The following is a 20,590-nucleotide window of genomic DNA, read 5'->3' on the forward strand; positions in this document are numbered from 1 at the left end:
CAGCGGCAAAACCGCCTCACCGGCCTCAAGAGTCACGCTGGCGACACGTGGGGCTCCTCCGCTGGGAATCTCCTGGTGTGTGAGCAACAAAAATTGATCTGAAAGTGTGGCGTCCTCTCGTTCTCTGCTCTTTCAGTGGGAGCTGCAATCCCAAGCTGCTAGTGATCAGCCATCTTGGATCTCTCTCCTATATATCTCCTCTCAGGTTTCTTTTATGTCAGACTCAATAGTGCTGTAAGTCTTAGTAGCCCAGCCTTATCATATTCTGACAAATTAGAACTTATTACTGTTTAAAGGGGAGAATTTCTGTTCTAGAAAATCTTTTGTATTATATTGGGGCACTGTATCCCCAAATGACACTGAAAATGAGTCACCCTAGGTTTACGTCTACATGTGAGGCTTGGGGAATACAGTATCTTTAGACTCTTCTGTCCGGCAGAGTACACTTGCATTTGTGGTGGATCAGTTACTATCTCGTTCCTCCACCAACCCTCATTTTGTAAGTCTAGCACACTTTAGGATTTGGTGTGATTTGGGTAGAGGGGATGCTGATTGAAGACATGTTGATGAGTGCCACTTGAATGATACATAGTGGTGCTCATAATGACTATTAATATTCTGTATTTGGAAGATTCACTTTCTTGACCAAGAGCCCCACATGGACACTTTTTGAGCTCCTCTCAAGTTCTGCAGATTCTGCCAAAGAACCTGAATGATTCCTCCCGTGTCTCCTGTTTGAATGTTTAGTTACTTGTATAACAGTAATTGTGAATGTTCTGATTTTCAGCTCCTTTAAACTGTGGTTCTTCTCTTATACCAGGTGAAAGTACCAACAGTGACACAGCTCCAGGCTGTAACAATGAGGCAGAGCTGTCCATGGGCCCATGGCAGACCTGTGAGGAAGACCCAGAGCTGAATACTCCCACAGATGTTGTGGCTGATGCTGATGCCCGTCACTGGTTACAACTGAGTCCCACTGATGCTTCAAACTTAACAGGTAAACTGCATTTTGAAAAAGAGACACTCACGCAGGCAGCTGCGAGATCAGCTGTGAGTTCTTGGAGTCCTGTATGCAGAGGACTTCCTCCTACAACTGAAACAGTTGTAGGAGGAAGTGTGCCGTGCTCCTGACCACTGTCCAGTGTAGGAGGAAGGGATGGTATTCATGCCAAGCCTTTACCATCTCTGATTTAATTTCTTCTGCTCTAGAAAGAGGAAGAGTGATTTTTCCAACTCATACATGTTATAAATCCAGGATAAGTCAACGAGTGTAGATAGCTTATTGATTAATTAAAAATTTTTTTAAAGTATTTGATACATAAAATGTAAGTTGCAACATATGCAATATGTAAGCCACAGGGCACAGTAATAAAGTGAACACCAGTGAGCCTACTACCCAACTTAAGACCTAGCATGGCACCCAAGCCAGTGAGGCCTCCTCGAATTCTTTCTCAAGTCCCTCCCCTTCTCCCATTATCCTGGAACCCTAGCACAAATTTGTTTTTATAATAATACCATGTGTGTCAAGCAACATATCATTTAGTTTTGTTTCTAAACTTTAAAAAAATAACTTCCTATTCCTTATTTGTTGCAACTTTTTTAACCTCAGATTGTTTGACTTGAGAGCCACACTTTCTGGTTGGCTTCCAGGCACTGATGAGGAATAGCTAGGTGGTCTTGAGCTAATAACTCAATCTCTGTCCTTCTATTTCTTTGTCTGTAAATTGGAGATAACAGCCCCTACTTTATAAAGGTTGTTGGAAGAATAAATGAATGAACTAACATCTTAGGTGCCCAAAATAGTGTGTGTGGAGCAGTCTGCAGTTTTAGCTATTCACACGTGCACACACATATTGTGTGACACTGGGTAAGTGAGCCTCACAATGGCTAAATTCTCTCACCTGTGTGACCAGGCTGATGAGAACGGGGAGACCATGGAGGAGCCAGGTTTTGTTTTGCTTTGTTTTGTGGAGTGTCAGAGAGACTCATGCTCTGAGGAATCGGTGCAGGAAAGGGTGACCAGAGCCAAGACTTTTCTGGTTGCCCATTCATGTTCACACACAGATACCTTGTGTGAAAACAACCACTACAAAGTAATAGTTTAAGTAAAAGAGAGTTATTAAAATGCCAAACAATATTTTTAAATGATTAACATAAAAGCTAAAATTTTACCTTAATGGATGTTTTTTTAAACCAAGGAAACTAGTTTTCACTGTGATGTAAAATTGAAACAACATCTCTGATACTTGGGAAATTCTTGATAGACTATCATTAAAATTTCATAAAATTAACATATAAAAGTGATATTAGATAAAATTCTTTATAGAATAATGATTTTGACTAATAATAATACATTGATATGAGATTTAATTGAAGCATTTTCTTCAATTCTTGTTTGGGAAACAGGCCAAGTCTTATCATGTCTGTTTTAGAGATGAGGAAACTGAGAACCAGAGAAATTGTTATCAAGCTGAAGTGTGAACTCCACAGATGAAACTGGCTTCCAAAGTGTGTTGGCTCAACATGCAGTGCTGTGTTTACTCTTTTACACTGTGTTGTTGTTAAAATTAAAATTACTCTAAAGCCCTTTGACCTACTTGAGAATCCTTGCAGTTTTTCCAAGAGAAACTCATCATTGTGGTACTATAGGAGGCAAAACTGAAGCTTCAGTAGGTTGAATTTACTTAAACATGGACTACTTTTAATTATTTTTATTGAAAGGGAAGAAAATTAGGTGATTACTTCTTTTGTCTGTTCTTTGGAAAGATTAGTTTTTATCCCATTTCAAAGTATGTATTGGACAGCTCAATTTAATAAACCTTTGTGAGGTAATTTTATATGATGCACTCCATGTTGTGATTAACTCTTCCAAATACACAGTTCTTTGAAATACGAATATAGAGAATCAGCACACACAGTTCAATAGTTCACCTTGTCATCTGTGAAAAGGACAAAGTGTAATATGATAAGGTTTAAGGATTATCACAGTTCTGAATTTAACTTTCTGTTCTTAAAAGAACAATTTCTTCATAAATGTTCAAAATAAAACTCATATGAGCCTGAATTTTTAGGACATGCAAAGAGAAACAATTTGAGTATATCTTTGTTTCTTATTGAATAATCCTACCAGTTATCAAATGCTTAGAATAATGAACTGCCTCTAAAATCTTAAATTCCTTAATCACTGGCAAGCTAACAGTTTATATTTGCTTTCTCATTTAAATCATGTTTGCTGAAAATAACAGCTAAATTTACTGTGCATTGTCTTAAAGTGTACCTGGGATTTGTTTTAATCAGATGTGGTAAGACATACAGACATGGAAGTGATTGTCATGGAGGAAGAAGCTTACATTCACGGATTCCTGGAAAACAGGGGTCATGTGGGAAGTGCCAGGAGGCAGAAGGAACAAAATGAGGCAACAGCCTTTAGTGTCATTTCTATGGAAATAGCAAGGCAAGGCAGGGTATGCAGACTTAGGATTGCTAGTATGAATGATTTCAGTGGGCTCTGGAGCATAGGGGCTGTTCCTAGTTGCCTGGTACCCAGTCCTGGCATGACAGGGTAGGGGAAATTGACTTGGTATGTGAGAGCTAGAGAAAGGAGGTAGTTGGAGGGTCTGAACTTTGGATTGGTAGGTTTACATATGAAAGGCATGCTGCCTGGTGAATAGACTTCTATCTCTAGGAATTGACTAACCCTGGAAGTGGCAGTCCTTTCCTGATCAGTGAGACCCTAATGCCAGAGCATTGAGAAGACAGAAAATAAGAAAATATAGTTAACACATGCATAAATTTAGTTCTGTTGAACTAGTCAGGGGAGGGGACATTTATGAATCTGCAGCTAAGGATCAGTATTGCCATTGACCTCATTCCTTATTTAACAAATAAGCTTATAGTCTAGAAATACTGGTTTAGATGCTATGAGAATAAAAAGATGAATAGGTCATAAGCCACTATACTTTTTAAGAGCTTACAAAAATGACAGAAGACACAACATTTATCCTGGTAGTCACAATAATGTGGTAAATTCTATGAGATTTCCTTATAGAGATAGACAAATAGACGAATGGAACAGAAGATAAAATATAGAACTGAGTGCACCCAGACATGGAGTCATGATATATGATATATGTGGCTTGTCAGGTTTGACAAGGAAAGAATGTTGTTCAACACATTTTCTGTGGGACAAGTATTTAGCCATATGGAAAAAAAATAAAATATAATTCCTACCTCACGGTATGCCCAAAGTCAGTTTCGGAGGGATAAAATACATAAATGTGAAAGGAAAATTTAAAAACTTTTGGAAGAAACCATCTTTTCTAAAAAGATGGTTTATAATTTTTTTAAAAAAAGCTAACCATAAGAAAAGCATCAGTAATTCAACCTCAGTAAAATGAAAACTGTATTACCAGAGAAACTTTTAAGAATTCTCTAGTTTAGCAGAACTACAAAGGGTAAAAGCCAGCCTTTGTTGCTCTTTCCCTTCCACGTTCTTGTTAGCCTAGTGATAAGTTTTAAGGTCAGGTTTGGTGAGAAATATTATCCAGCATCTTGGTTTAGTTGGGAGGTTCCAAGGTCTTTCTCCACTAGAATGCAAACTCCAGGAGGGGAGGCTTGTTGTCTACAATGTGTACAGCTGATTCTTGCTTCCGAGAACAGTGCAGGACAGGAGAGAAGCATTCAATAAATACTTGAGTCAGTGAACAAATGCACTTTAAACTGCAGGCTATTGTTTTGTATAGCACAATTAAATTTTAAATTTTTAGAAATAATATATAAGATGGTTTCAAAATCTCTTTTATTTAGTGTGTTTATCACAGTCCTGTATCCAGATGTTACAGAAATTTTTTTTTACTACTTCTTTTAATTATAGCTGCAAATATAAATTACATCTCCTTACTTGCCACTAAAATTGTTTTTGCAAGAGTGGTTTGTCAACATTCTCTGTCATCACATGCATTTTTGGCATTTTCACCAGATTTGGTGTGTTTTGAAGTCATGAAATATTAGAAAGAAAAATAATAATGATAGCTACTGTGGCATTGGTAGCTGACCTTCTAAAATCTTTGCTGTGAGCAATGATTGTCCTTGGAAAGCAGAGGAAGAGGAGAGTCAGGCTGCACTGGTGGGGGCAGAATGCCACCTTGCTGCTTCTCCACTTTGATCATTGACATCCAGGCCAGGCCTGAATTTTTTGGCACTAGAATTAAGTTGTTTCACTCAAGCCTTTGAGTTTGTTTTTTGTGCTTAGTTTTCAAATCAAAAGGAAAATTTGTTTTCAAAGACTGAGGCTACATTTCTTTAACACTGTGCCAGCCTTTTATAAAATTGCAGCCATGTGGAATCACCATTTGGCCATAAATGCTTATTTTGCCAACTACCAAGACTTATTTTGTGGCTGAAATCCTTTCTATATGTGCAAAGTTCTAAACTTTTAGATTTCTTTGTAAAAATTATGTATGTGTTTGGAGAAAGATGACACAGTTATGCTTGTAAGAGTTCCCACTTTAATAAAAAAAAATTTAAACACCCCTGTAGCATTAAATAGTAATAAAACAAGAAGACAGTAGGCTAACATACTAGCTTGCTAATGAAAAAGAAAATAAACTAAATTTTGGGTACTTTTAGGGTAAACATGAAATTTTCTGGAATCTCTCAAATCCCCATTTTTAATTAAGTGCTCCTTCACTGAGGAACCCTCTACATGTAAAATGTCAGCATCTGCTCTGTCACTTATGCCACCAGCAGAATAATTTTGGACAAAACATTTCAACTCATTAACCTTTTTATTCACAATAATACCGAGGAAACTCATATAGGCATCTCAGAAACTTCTGAAAAAGTCAGCATATCTTGATAATTTTATGGAGGATGTTGCCTAGGATTTTATCATTGAGACATGAATTTTTTGAGTGTAAAGCAGTATTGAAGCCGATTTTCTATGTGGGATTGTTTCATAACTAAGGGGTATTCGCTGGCAGGTTACACGAGGTGCAAGTGATGCGGTACCTGTCTGCATGTACTTGGAGTGGCTACTCAAGCAAAGCTCCGCTGTGTTTGGGATGCCGGGGACCAATCTCTATTTTGGAGTGAAGGTTAGGGATGAAACAAAGCTGCAAATTATCTAATCCCCGTACATTTTTTTCTCCTCAAGAGATTGAAAATGCCATGGCACACTTTATGAGAAAAATAAATGCCATATTATGCTGCTTGTTCACTTGGGGGCTCATGTTGATTCATAAGCATTTATTAATGCTTCAGCATACCTCTCAGACTCACAGATGCCTGATACTGTACTTACTTTATAGAGTTAGGAGGACAAGTCTCTCTTCCGAGGCTTTATAAAGGTCAGAGAACCCAGAAGGCCCATAATTAGGCTTTTTACACTCTGCCTTTCAGGCACAGTGTGTGGGAATTGCAGTTTGAATTATATCTGCACATTTTAATGTGTCTCCTGAGTTGAGTATATGATACTCTTGTGGGAAATACAGTTATGTTTTCCTCTGAGAAGGAGCAGTGCTTCTGCGTTTGGGAAGGCCTTTCCATGACACCATGTGCCATCATTATTACATCTTTTGTTTTCGTTTCTTGGGATCTTTCCATCACCAATTTAATAAGCATAGCATATCATAGTGAGCAGCCATTTTTGGATCTGCCCTGGCTCCTTTTCAGATTCATTCTTTCTTGCCTGTTGTTGCCCTTGTCATTCCTCTACTTGAGTTCCTCAGATCCAGAAATTGTGCTTCGGTTTCTTTAATTAGGCCTTAAAAATGTCAACAACATATACACTCAAGATAACACCCAGTGGGGGTTGATAATTGCCTAGAAATCAGTTTGACTTTACTTGTATAGGGTGAAGAAGAGAACTTTGGGAATAATTATGTTAATAAATTAACATAACGTGTTCTATTCAAAAATTAGGAAAAGAATAACAATAACATAGATGTTAAAAAAGGAACTAATAAAACTGAAAGCATACATGCCTGTACTAGAAAGCAAATAATAGAAGACAACTAAAAATTGTTCTTTAAAAACACTAATAAAAATAGACAAACAGGCAAAATTGATCAAGAAAAAAATATAGGAGGTGAAAAGGGAACAACTACAAAACCAATATAAACTTTAGAAATAATACAGTATGGCCGGGCGCGGTGGCTCAAGCCTGTAATCCCAGCACTTTGGGAGGCCGAGGCGGGTGGATCACGAGGTCAAGAGATCGAGACCGTCCTGGTCAACATGGTGAAACCCCGTCTCTACTAAAACTACAAAAAATTAGCTGGGCATGGTGGTGCGTGCCTGTAATCCCAGCGACTCAGGAGGCTGAGGCAGGAGAATTGCCTGAACCCAGGAGGCGGAGGTTGCGGTGAGCCGAGATCGCGCCATTGCACTCCAGCCTGGGTAATAAGAGCGAAACTCCGTCTCAAAAAAAAAAAAAAAAAAAAAAAAAAAAAAAAAGTATGCTATTAAAAAAAATCAAAAAAAAAAAAGGCAAATTTTTAGTTTTAAAAAACCTTAACATAAAAAAAAAACTTTATCTTTTTCATTTCATTCTGTAGAAAGAGAAAGAAACTCACTTCTGTTATCTACCTTGTGTTACCTTGATAACAAACCAGACAAGGGCAGTATGAAAAAAAGCATAATTGGAGGCCATCTCACTTATATACATATAAGCAAAAAATTCTAAATAAAGCATTGAATAAATAAATTCCAAATAAACAAATGAAATTGAAGAATATTGGAAAAATATCATACATCAGGGCTAAGAGAAGTTCATTCCAGGAATGCAAATGCAAAAGAAAAATCTGTGAGAAAGATATCAAATAGATCCCAATTGAGGAACAGCCTATAAAGCAGTACTTCTTAAAACCATGAAGGTCATCAAAAACAAAGGAAGCTCTACGAAAACGCAGTCAAAAGGAGGCTACGGAGACCTGACAGCTATTTCTTATGTGATATTCTGGATGAGATCCTGGAACAGAAAAAAGGATTAGGTAGAAATTAAGAAAATCTCAATGAAGTGTAGACTTTATAATAATCTTTTAGTATTGGTTTGTCAATTGTAATAAATATTCCATTAGAATGCAAGATGTAAATAGTGGAGGAATTGGGTATGGAGTATATGGGAATTCTGTATTATTGTCACAGTTTTTTAAATCCAAAATTTTTCTTAAAAAATAAATTTTATTTTTAAAAATAATTCAGGGAAAAAGTACCAAATATAAAATAAATGCATTAAAGGCAACAACAAAAATTACACAATAAGAAAAACAAGTGGCTTTTAAAATAAGCAAGATAAATGAGTGACAAAGACATTACAAATTATAATAATGCATATCCAGTTAAAGACAGTAGAGTGAACAAACACAAAAAGCCCAACTTATTCTTCAAACCCTACCTAAGCCACATTGAAATGATTTATATTAATTAAGACATAAATCCACAAGGACAAAGATGGCAGGAGAAAGACAGTAGCAACCAACTTCTTGAAGTTGCAGAACAGGTGCCCTCTGGTAAATGAATTGGCAGACCTGAGAATATTAAATTCTGTGTCAGTAGTAGGGAAAGCCAAGAAACAACCCGACTTTAATTAATGCTGGTTCTCTAAAAGGGTTAGAAAATTTTCCATACCAGGTAGCTACAGGAGTAGGTGATGATGGGGCTAGAAACAAGAAGACCATTTGTAAGTCTGTTTAAGAACTAGTTAGAGCTCTGTTGCCACGGGCGGCTGCTTTTTCATCCTAGAGAATGGTGAAAGTAAATTAGTGGGGGTGGTTCTGGCTTGGAGTCACCAGCACGTCTGAGTGCAGAGATGCTATCTTGAAGTTAAAGGGATTAAAGGAGAGTTTACATACTCTTTGAGCAGGAGAGAGCCTTTTGAATTCCAGGAAAAAAAAAAAAAATACTCAACATACATATATCTGAGGCTCTTCAGGAATGCAGTGAAACTGACCAAAGGCCATCCCTGCAGTGGACTCTGCTTTAATTCAGTCCTGAGCATGCAGAGCTGTCAAATATGTTGTTGGAGAAATGCGTTTAAACTTGAGGAAAGACATCCAGGCCAGAAATGGGCATGCTGAGCTGTCAGTATATGTATAGCATTTAAATACCTATTAATTTAAATTTAAATATCTATATTAAAATATTTATTTCAATATCTATATTAAAAACCTCATACAGTAGGTCTGTATGAGATTAAGAAGGGCATGAGTATATATAGAGAAAACAAAAGCTCCAGGGCCCTTCAGTGTCCCCAGTCTGTGAGCTGAAGAAGCACCAGCAAAAGAAGATGACCAGGTGAGTGTCATACCTGGGGGTCAAATGGTTGAAGCATTTCAGAAAGGAGACATGATTACCTGAATCAAATGCTGCTGAGGACTGGACATTGAGCACTGCATTAAACAACATGTAAGTTTTGGTGGCTTACTCAATCACCATGCCAGTGGAGAAGAGGTATAGAACACATGGGGGCTGAGGCTATGACACATGAGAACAGAGACTGAACTTTGTGCAAAGGTTGCAGGTTGTAGATACGGAAACCAGAATTTAAAAACTGAGCTGCGGGAGATGAGAGGAATGTGCTTGGTCCTAGAAGCAACTAGAGATAGAATTGTGGAAAAGGGACATGAGGAAGAAGTGTTAAATGCTGCAAGGAAGTCAGAAGGATGTAGAGTGAGAAAATACGTCGTGCAGTTAAAATGCTTTCCTCTGTTGATTATTACATACATATTATGAGATAAATGTTTTTGTCATAATACAGCATTCTTTAAGTAGTGCCTATGCATCTTTGGCTGCTTTTTCATTTACTCTAAAAATCCAAAGGCTTATGATTTTAGGAAGGTAGAGACTTAATCAACTCAGTCTTCCCCAGCCTTTACCCATCCTAAAGCAACAGGCATCCAAAGGGCAGAATTCTATAACTTAAATGATAAAATTAGATATATATGTAAATCATTAAATTATTCATTAACTATTTGTTCTAAATCACAAAACTTCATATTTCTTAATTAAATATATATTACAAAGACATGCTGTGCCTTGAACTTGTTAGCCCAGTCTCATCTCACAGCCTTTGCTCTAGCTCTTCTCCCTGACTGGCTCGTCCCCACACAGCTGCATAGCCCATTTGCGCATCATCTTCAAGTCTGAGTCACATGTCACTGCATGCTTAAAATCTTTAGTCATTGGAGAACTGCAAACAAAAACCTCAGTGACATACTGCTCCATGCCTATAAGAATGGTTGAAATTTAAAAAATTGACAGTATCAAGTTCTAGCAAGGCAATAGAGCAAATGGAACTCTCATACTTTGCTCGCGGGACTGCAGACCATCATAGCACTTTGGAAAACAGTTTGACAGTTTTTTTCTTCAGTTTAATGTTAATTAAACATACAGTTATGATTGGATCCAGGAATCTCCTAGATATTTGCTGAAGAGAAATGTAGGCATACGTTAACAGAAAAGCTTGTACATGAATGTTTATGGCAACTGTATTCGTAATTGCCAAAAACAGGAACCAATCTAAATATCAACAGGTGAATGGGTAAATTATGATATATCTATAAAGTAGAATATTAATCAACAATAAGCAGAGACAACTGATACCCACAACTGAATGGCTGAGTGAAAGAAACCAGATAGAAAGACTACAAACTGTAGGATTTCATTCTTGAGACATTCTGGAAAAGGCAAAACAATAGGAACAGAAAGCAAAGCAGTGGTTGCAAGAGACTGAGAGTAAAGGAAGGGGACCAGTTTTGAAGGGGCAGTATTTGGAGTGATGGGACTCTTCCGTATCTCAATTCTGGTGGCAATTTATGGCAACAGTTACATGAATGTATACATTCCTTAAAACTCCTTAAACCTGAAAGGAATGAAAATGTCTTGTATGCACATTTTATTCCCAAAACCCGACCTAACAACCACCACCACTGGGGAGATGTTACTCTGGCACTGAGGCTTCCCTGGCCACCCATTCCCATGGCACTGTTTCCCACCCATGCTGTTCAAGGATCTCCCCCTTCCTCCCCCCTCATTTATAAAACCTATCACAGGGTCTCCAGGAACTGTTACGTCATCTCTTAGATTGTTGCTCTTTTAGTTTGAAGAATCGAAACCATCTGATCTTTCTTCATTGAACCTGGTTTTCTCTCCTTTTAAATTCTCAGCTGTTTCACATTTTTACCTTAATTATTTTGCTTCGAATATATAAAATTTTACAAATAGGTAATTTGCATTAAAGAAAAAAGGTATGATGAAATCAAGATTGTTTACAGGGTTAACAGACATGTTTTTCTGTGTAGATAGCAGCGAGTGCCTTGCAGATGACTGTAGTATAATTGCTGGGGGGAGCCTCACTGGCTGGCACCCAGACTCTGCTGCTGTGTTATGGCGAAGAGTTTTGGGGATCCTTGGAGATGTGAATAACATTCAGTCGCCCAAGATTCATGCCAGAGTTTTCTGCTATCTCTATGAACTCTGGTACAAACTAGCAAAGGTAAGTCCTACTATGTTACTTTTTATTGTAATCTGGGAAAATGGTTTTATCTTTTAATGTAAAAATTGTGTTACAGTTAACTACTGAACATATTCTGAAACAAATTGTATGTTTAGACAAAGTACATTCGATTATCAAAGAATAATCATATATAACATGAATAGTTTGTAAAAGTTACTTAGTGCAAAGTAGAATATTGCTATAGGATATTAAATATAAGGTGTTAAGTAGTTCTAGTTATTCTCATTATAAAGGTGATACTGATTGTACGGTACAAAATTTGAAAAATGTAGAAAAATACAAAGAAGAAAATTCACATCACTATTCATAGAAATAGCCAATATTTGCAACAAGATCATCTGGGGAAAAAAAAAAAAGAAATAGCCAATATTAATATATAGTCTTCTTTCGTTTTACAAAAGTAGAATCTTAAGAGTACATACAATTTTTTTGTTGTTGTTGTTTTGTTTTGTTTTTGAGATGGAGTCTTGCTCTGTCACTCAGACTGGAATGCAGTGGTGTGATCTCGGCTCACTGCAACCTCCGCCTCCTGGGTTCAAGCAGTTCTCCTGCCTCAGCGTTCTGAGTAGTACATACAATTTTTATTCGGATTTTTGTTTGGGTTCTGACATTCTTATGTTATTAAATTTTTTTTTCAAAAACATGATTCATGTTTGTTTAGTATAACTCATTAAAACATTACTTATCATTTGGAATTCAGGACCTCCCCAGCCATTAACATTCAAGGAAAAACTATGCCTTTGTTTGGTATTTAAATCTAAAACCACATACAATGAGCCAAACACACAATTCAAAAGGATAATCTCATGATAAAAGAAAAATTTGTAAATGTTACAGGCTTTCACTTGACTTATAAAAATTTAGCTGGAAGCAGCTATTTGGTCATGGAAGACAATATTGAAATACTGTTGAGATAAAAGTAATATTACCTACCCTGAAATTCTCCTCTTTGTGAATTAGATACGGGACAATCTAGCAATAAGCCTGGATAACCAGTCTTCTCCATCTCCTCCAGTTTTGATTCCACCACTCAGAATGTTTGCATCATGGCTTTTTAAGGCAAGTGGATATGTGTTTATTCCTTTATTGCAATTTCCTCTTCCTTCCCGAAATTGAGTTTGAAAAATGTAATTGCCCAAGACTGCATGTTTTGAAGACAGGCTGGGTCTTACTAAAGCCACTGCATCCCACGTGTCCATAAACAACTCTTAAGGAAAACTGAGAAGTAAATGAAATGTTGAAATCCTCTGCACCTGGGCTTGATTTAATCTGGAAACTTCATCTCCTTGACAGGCAGCGACACTGCCAAATGAATATAAGGAAGGCAAACTGCAAGCCTACAGGCTGATCTGTGCCATGATGACCAGACGCCAGGACGTTCTGCCAAACTCAGATTTCCTGGTGCATTTTTACCTTGTGATGCACCTGGGATTAACCAGCGAGGATCAGGTATTCTGTGACTCCTTTATTGTGATTGCACATTAATTGGAAATGACATATCACTCTTTAAAGGCACTACTAAGATTTATGAAAATATATCAGAAGTGTTGAATTTCTCAGTTGTTTCAACTCTCTTACACTTAGCAAGCACAATGGTCTTTCAAAAACATAAATCAGGTTTCACATCCCTGCCTCTTCTCCCCTCTTACTTTACATTGATTGCATTGTGCCAGCCAAATTTTAATTTTATTCTATGGCCTCTATAATATAACCTCTGCCTGTGCTGTCAACCTCCAGATACTATTATAACCATTTTTTGTTTGGGTTCCGCATTAAATATGGTTTGAAGAAAGTGATACTGATGATTTTTAAATGTTTGAAAATGGTTGTTTTAGTAGTTAGGATGTTTTTGTGAAAGACTGTACCCATAAGGTAGAAAAGGAGTCCAGACATTTCTTGATAAGGAGTTATTTTAATTTCTCCCAATGCAGTTTCAGTTTGGGTCAAGTTAGAACAGAAAGGCCCACGGAGCCACTAGCTACTGCTTCCTCCTTGTAGACCCTGGGTTTGGGGGATAGGATGTGGCCAGCCCCTGGCCTTCCTCCCTTGGGAAGACTTCTGCCAGTTGAGGGAGGTTATGGATAGGGACACATGGATTCTTAAATTGATTTGGGATACCAGGCAGGTAAGTGATGTGATTGATTTATGCTTCACAGAGATTATTCTGGACTGCATTTGGAAGATGGTTTTGAAAATGTGATGGTAGGATAGAATGGGAGATTGGCCTGTAGACTGAGAACAATTAGGAAGTATTTAAACTAATACAGATCTTTAAAAATGATAAGAACTAAGCTGGTAGCATTGGGGATGGAAAGAAAGGAATAGAAAAGATTCAAGAAATTTTAAGGCATTTCATTTTATCACTAGGTTTTCTTAACCAACTAGAGGTATAGGGAGTGTTTCAGAATTTACCCTTTAAATTGTAAATACTTATTAATGAACTTGAATCATTTATTAACTATCAAGTAGCTGTCCTTTCTGCATTTCTTTTATTCTTTTAAGGTCTGATGTGGATTCACAGACCTTTTGATATCCCTAGCTTATATGTAAGAAGTAAGCTAGGGATGCAGTCTAAAGCACCAAAAAAAACTTGTTTGTCTAAAGCAACAAAAAAAGCTTGTTTATTGGGATGTAAGCTAGAATGCATCCCTAGCTTACATCCCAAGCTTTTTGTGTTGCTTTAGAATGCATTTAAACCTTTTTAACTTTCGAGCCCTATTTAAAGAGTTTGCAATGTGTATTTCCCAGTACTTACTTTGAGCTTTAAAAATCATTGAACTCTTATATTAAATAATAACCATACCATCCTAGGCAGTAGTCTGTCATTCATTGTAATTTTAGCAGTGTATAGAGGACATCTGTGTAGCAGGCTGGCTTAGACACATAATCTCATTTATTTCCTAGAAAAATATAGAAATGGGGACATAGAGTAGAATTGTTTGTACTCCTTGCTCAAATATTTTACAACCATCATTGCAAGCGTAAGCATCTTTTACTCAGGGTGTATGGAGTATTATGGGGTGTAGAAAAGAGAACTCTCACAGATGATAATGAACTCCTTCAATGAAAGAAGCAAAAGAGGAAGGTTTACTTAACAATATTCTACTTTAAAGAAGCCTTTTGCTAATATTTTACAGGAAAAAACATTTATTTGGAAATAATCATCAACTATAGATCCTTCTCATTTTATAAAAACAAGTAAGTTAGCAGTAAACAATGTTCCTTAGAATGAGTTTTTTAGAAAGTCATGTAGATAGGTGAGTTTCAAATTATCTTTCTCTTCTAAGGTGTGTTGGTGTAGAAATGAAACAATAAAATGAGATGAAATAAGAGTATATTATATAGCATTAGAGAACCTGAAAAAAATTGTTTTACATATCATTTTAAGAAATATGATTTTACAGTAAAGACAAAAGAATTTTCAAATTTTGTGCTTAAAATTGTTTTTACATTTTAATGCATATTATGTTTTTAATTAAGGCCCATTATCTTTTGTAGTTCATAGTGAAATACATAAATCTTAAAAGATGGCCCAATGCTAACATTAATCCTAACATTCAGACTTCTAAGACAAAATGAGGATATCATAAATCTCTATATTAAAATCAGCCTATTGTTTAGGCTATGAGAAGCTTGAATTTTTATGTGAGTTTAATAGAGTTGACTGTTTTCTTTAACCTTAACAATTATTTGTATGTATTTTAGAAGCCCTGACTGTCTGCCAGACAGAATTACTCTAAGTAAACTTTATTCCTTTGCCAGAAGAAAATTAAGCAGAAGACCTAATGAAAGAAACTTTTTTCATTTAAGTAAGAAATGTCTCTGGTAATTAGTTTAACTTTTGGTTCACATGTCTAAATAGATCATAGTGGTTGTTCAAGAACTTATGTAATTTTTGGAAACACATGTTATATTAATTATAACAGAAAAGAAAGCATTTACTCTAGAGAACACAGTTAAATTCAATTTTTTAATTAACAAAGTGGGTACCTGTGAATGGTACCATTTCAGGGCTTCTTTCTGTTTTGTGAGAATTCTCAAAGGGCCACACTTTTATGTATCCTACCACTAAAAGGATTTATTTATGCAGAGAGAACCTTATGAAAGATGTCCTGTGTTTTTAAATGCATAATTGTAAATAATTGTTTAAAACTGTCAGTTTTGTCTCATAAATAAAATCCTAGGTGGGTTTCTTCCTTTTGCCTCTGGGTGGCGCACTTGTCTGCATGACGCAGTTTGTGGTTCATGGGCGTTTGAACATTATGCTGTGTGTGGCACAGTTGTTCTACAAACTTCTTTCTTAAATCCGAAAGCATCAGAGTTATATCAGTAGTGACCAGTAAAGCGTTGAATTAAATAAGTTATAAGATGCTAAAATCTTTTCAAACACAATGGTATTCATAGTAATTGAAGACTTTTTTAGTTTAAAAAACTGTTTGTAAAGTAGATAGATGTCTCACAAGTTGTGTTCTCTGACAATCCTGGAAAGTTATAGTTTCATCTAATATGATAGAAAATTTATTATGTAAACAGACATGGTCATTTGTATCTTAAAAAATAATAATACATATACCAAACAGCCAGAAAAATGTAGTGCATTCCAAAACAGCCGTTTTTAGTATTTTTATCCAGTTTTAATTATCCTAATAACTTATTTAATACTATCAAGTAGTATTTCCCATGGTACAGGTGTAACATGGGTTTGTGGTTGGTTGGTGTGATGGAAAACATGCTTTGAAATGGCTTTATTTTTTCCTTGACAACGAATTTTTTAAAAAAATATTGAGGTTACTGGTTTACAAAATAACTAAGATCATAAACACTTCCAAAATAAATGTAAATTATGAAGAAAATTTGGTGTGATTTTCAGGGCTACCCAGCCTGCCTGTGAAGGGGCCTGCTAGTGTGCTTCCCTCTGTGCAGCTGCTTTGTGTCTGGTGGGCTGGTGGTGGTGCTTGGGGGTATTTATTTCTTCAGCACTCACAGTGCTGGACTGTGTGCTGGGGAGCACATGATATTGTATCATTGAGTCTTTTCTGCAATTCAAATCAATAAATATCATGGCCTGTTTTATTTTATTATTGATTATTTGGAGATGGGGTGTCACTCCATTGCCAAGGCTGGAGTGCAGTGGCACAATCAGTTCATAGGGCTCAAGCAATCTCTTGTCTTGGCCTCCCAAAATGCTGCGATTACAGGTGTGAACCATAGTGCCCAGCCCCTGAGGCCCATTTTATAAATTATGAAGTTTCGAAAAATATTAAAAACTTTTGCCTAGTGTCACATGTTAAAAAGGCTGTTAGAATTCACATGCAGGCCTGACTTACTTCACCACATATGTTTTTTTGATTGATTCACAGCTAGCGTGTTGGTTCAATAGTCCTTGATGTTGTTTCTCCCTTCCGTTTTATTTTGCCTGGGCTCTGCCCTTGGTCCCACCCCACTTCAGAATGCTCCTCATTGGAGTACCCAACCCAGCCCGGAAAGGCCTTTCCACAGGTTGCTTCTTAGTTCTTCATCGTCCTTCAGTTTCTGTTATAAAGCTGTTTCTTGTTGTTCTTAGTTTTTCCTAATACTTAAGCAGCTTTTTCACCTCAGAATTCCCCAAAATAGTTTGACATGAAAGATCTATGATTTGGATTTATTAAAAACAGTTTCTGGCCATGCACAGTGGCTCACGCCTGTAGTCCCAGCACTTTGGGAGGCCAGGGTGGGCTGATCACAAGTCAGGAGATCAAGACCATCCTGGCCAGTATAGTGAAACCCCGTCTCTACTAAAATACAAAAAAATTAGCTGGGCATAGTGGCACGTGCCTGTAGTCCCAGCTACTCGGGAACCTGAGGCAAGAGAATTGCCTGAACCAGGGAGGCAGAGGTTGCAGTGAGCCGAGATTGCACCACTGCACTCCAGACTGGCAGCAGAATGAGACTGTCTCAAAAAGCAAAACAAAACAAAAAATCCGGTTCCTATTAATTTCATGATTGTTTAAAATAGATGGAAAGATTAATATGTATGAAATGAAAAAGGACAGTTGAGGAAAGAAATTTTATTTTTATGTTTGTAAGAACATGTATCAAAGACTGGACGGTTTTCTTTGCTCAAAACAAGTGAACTGTTTTTAAACAATAACTTACAGATTTAATGTCTTAATGTAATTTGTCAATTTGTCTGTTATAGATCAAAGTTAAATTCTCTTTTAAATGCAAAACCTACATTAATGTAACATTATTGTTGCAAATTTACATATAGACATTTTGGGAAATATGGGTCTTTGTCATTTTCATCTATATTATCGTACTTTGTAATGCACCAAAAAAGCATGGAACCTCTCTCCAATATAGAAGTCTGTGTTATTCTGCCCTGAGTTAGCTATCAAGCTACATATTTGGATCATAACAGCATAAAGTTATGATCTAGTGTAACAGAGTATGATCAATTGTATCAGTTAAGAGCAGGGACCTCAAGTCAGCTTGTCTGGAGTTCCAGTCTTGGCTTTGTTACTTATTAGCCAAATCATATTGGGTTCACTGTGCCTTGGCTCTCTTATCTATAGAATGAGGATAATAATAGTGCCTACCTTATAGGTTCGTTTGAAGACTTGAAACAGGTAAAACACATAATGCATTCAGCCTGGATCATGGGTATGACCCCTCAGTAAGCATGAGCCCTTGTATTACTAAGGATGAGGAGAAAAACAGCAGCTCCTTGAGTAACATCATTTATTTCTGATATCTTAAAGTGTTGATTGTTTTTCTTTCTCCATACATGTTCCTACTTTAAACATAATAATTTGACTAAAAAACGTAACTAGGCATTGTGGAGTCTTACAGTGTGTGGAGAAATAACCAATTCCTTGTGCTGCAGATAGACATGCATATTGATAACATTTGTTTTTACCTGTGTATGCTTATGGTCCAGAAGTGTTTCTTTTGTGTCTGTGGCCATCAGCTCACTCTCCCCTCACTTTTCACCCCACCCAAGGAGCGTTCTGTACAAGGAAAGCTAGAAAGCTGAATGCTGCATATCCTAGACTCGTTGCAGCTGGGTTGGCATTGAGCCAAGTTCTGTCCAGCAGAGACACCAACCAACATGGCAATTGAAAGTCGTTGTGGGGAGTGGTGGGCCGCAGCACAGGGGGAGCTGAGTCCTCCTGTCATGGAGGTACTGTTCCGGCACCAGCATCACTGGTGAGATGAGCAGACAATAGACTCTTCTGGAACAGCCTTGTGATGTGGATGCTTACCAATTTTTTCCTGGCTGTGGAGATGTGTGATTGGTTCCCTGGCACTTCGAGACATTCTATAAGCCATTTAACACCCTCATATAAATATCTTTCTTCTTAATCTCAAAACAGTGGTTTCTGTTGTCTGCAAGTAAGACTCTGGCTCAGCCAGTAAATGCTCTGCAAAGTGCTGTGCTGGGCACGGCAATACGTGATCCACACTGGTTTATATTTCAGTTGCTGAATGCACTTGAGCATTAATTTAAAATTTTTAAAAATTTTAGCCACTTTTTTGTAGGCAATAATATTGAGCTTGTAGGAACATTTTGTTTTCATTTAACTCCACATTTTAATGAACCTTTCGTCACATCAATGTTAAAGAAACCATAATTTTAAACATCATATGTAAAGCAGCATTCTCTCAAAGAAGTCAGAGTAATTTGTGATTTTCTTAACGGATATTACAACCTCCTCTCACGAGGTATATGATGGAATAATATAATAATAAACAGGCGTTTGTAAAAAGATCCCATGAGGCCCCTCAGTGAACATAAGACTCAGCAGTGAACTTTGAAAGTGAGGTGCAGGGGTGATACTTGTAAATTGGCCGTACCTGACTCTATTAATAACTCCAGACAGCCTGTATCATGCAGTGATATGTAATAATTGCATCACCCTTTCTCAGACAAAGAATTGTTCTTTGCTGAAAATTTAGACTTACAACTATAGAACCATATAGACTAGGTAAACATAAATTTTGAAGTATATTTAAGGTGAAACATAAACTGAGTATTCAGTTCCAGAAAAAGTAAAGAATTAAGGTGGCAAATTGGGGGCCTTATTTATCTTGCATCCCAGGAAACAATTTTAGTACATGTCTCTAAAGTGCTCATTCTGTACAGCAAGTGATTTTACCAAGGTTTTAATTTATAGGATTTTAATTCAACACTAGCAGATAAAGTACTTATTTGTGAATTGAAAGATCTAACTGATGTTCTGAGGATGAAATAATAACTTAGATGTGTATAAATAAAGAAACTTTAGACCTTTAACTTTGTTAAAGCTTCATTTAAAAACAGTTAAAAAATTTTTGGCTCATACTATAAATAAAAATAGGACTAGCTTGGGGCCTGATTCCTCAGGTTGTTAAGAATTGGAAAACATACTTCCAAGAATTCAGGATATAAGATGACTTTAGAATATATTGACTTTTAAGAACAACATATGACTCTCATGGATGGCAGGCCTGATACTGGGAACTAAAGTACCTTAGGGCTAGACTCGGCTTTGTCACTCACTGGCCATGGCGCCCCCACCTACCCACAATTAGTCAAGTGAATGAACTGGGCTAGAGAGCCTCTCAGACCCTTTCCCATTGAGCATTCTTAGATCCCCTGATTTATGTTTAGGCATTTTATTATTAGGGTCATATCACTTCTTCCTAAATGTGGCACAAAGTTCAGTGAGCTTTTTATGTTGAATATTTTTTCCCGCCATATAAAGACCTAGTCAGGTTATGATAGTGTGAGACACATAAACAAGTATCTGTAATGTCCATCAACTTGTGCAAAGAAAACAAATAAGTAGTGTTATACATGTTATGAAAATTAGACTGTTGAATATCCTTTTAGCTAAGTTGATTTGAAAGCAGCTCACAGAGGAGAGGGGATTTAGAAGGACTTTCAAGGATGGATAGGATTTAGATAGTAGAACAAGAAGCATGATGTAATTTCACGTCAAAGATATAGAACTTTTCAGGCTGTAGTCAAGAACAGTGACCAGAGTGGTTTTGATTTAATGCCAGATGTATGCATAGAAATAATATGTGGTCATGAATCCAGGCAGCACTGTA

At 36.8% G+C, this 20,590-nt stretch overlaps 1 protein-coding gene across 7 annotated transcripts in view; it reads left to right on the top strand.

The window, feature by feature from the left end:
- Window positions 1-20,590, top strand: part of RALGAPA2 (Ral GTPase activating protein catalytic subunit alpha 2) — a 329,247-nt gene that overhangs the window by 123,899 nt on the left and 184,758 nt on the right. For all 7 annotated transcript variants that reach the window (XM_017541502.2, XM_017541500.2, XM_017541496.2 and 4 more), the window contains 4 exons: window positions 821-997; window positions 11,301-11,494; window positions 12,476-12,574; window positions 12,809-12,964. In XM_017541502.2, the coding sequence (XP_017396991.1) occupies window positions 821-997; window positions 11,301-11,494; window positions 12,476-12,574; window positions 12,809-12,964 (626 nt within the window). The remainder of the gene's footprint in view (window positions 1-820; window positions 998-11,300; window positions 11,495-12,475; window positions 12,575-12,808; window positions 12,965-20,590) is intronic.

Source organism: Cebus imitator, unplaced genomic scaffold (assembly GCF_001604975.1).
Source record: "Cebus imitator isolate Cc_AM_T3 unplaced genomic scaffold, Cebus_imitator-1.0 Scaffold134, whole genome shotgun sequence".
Lineage (NCBI taxonomy): Eukaryota > Metazoa > Chordata > Mammalia > Primates > Cebidae > Cebus > Cebus imitator.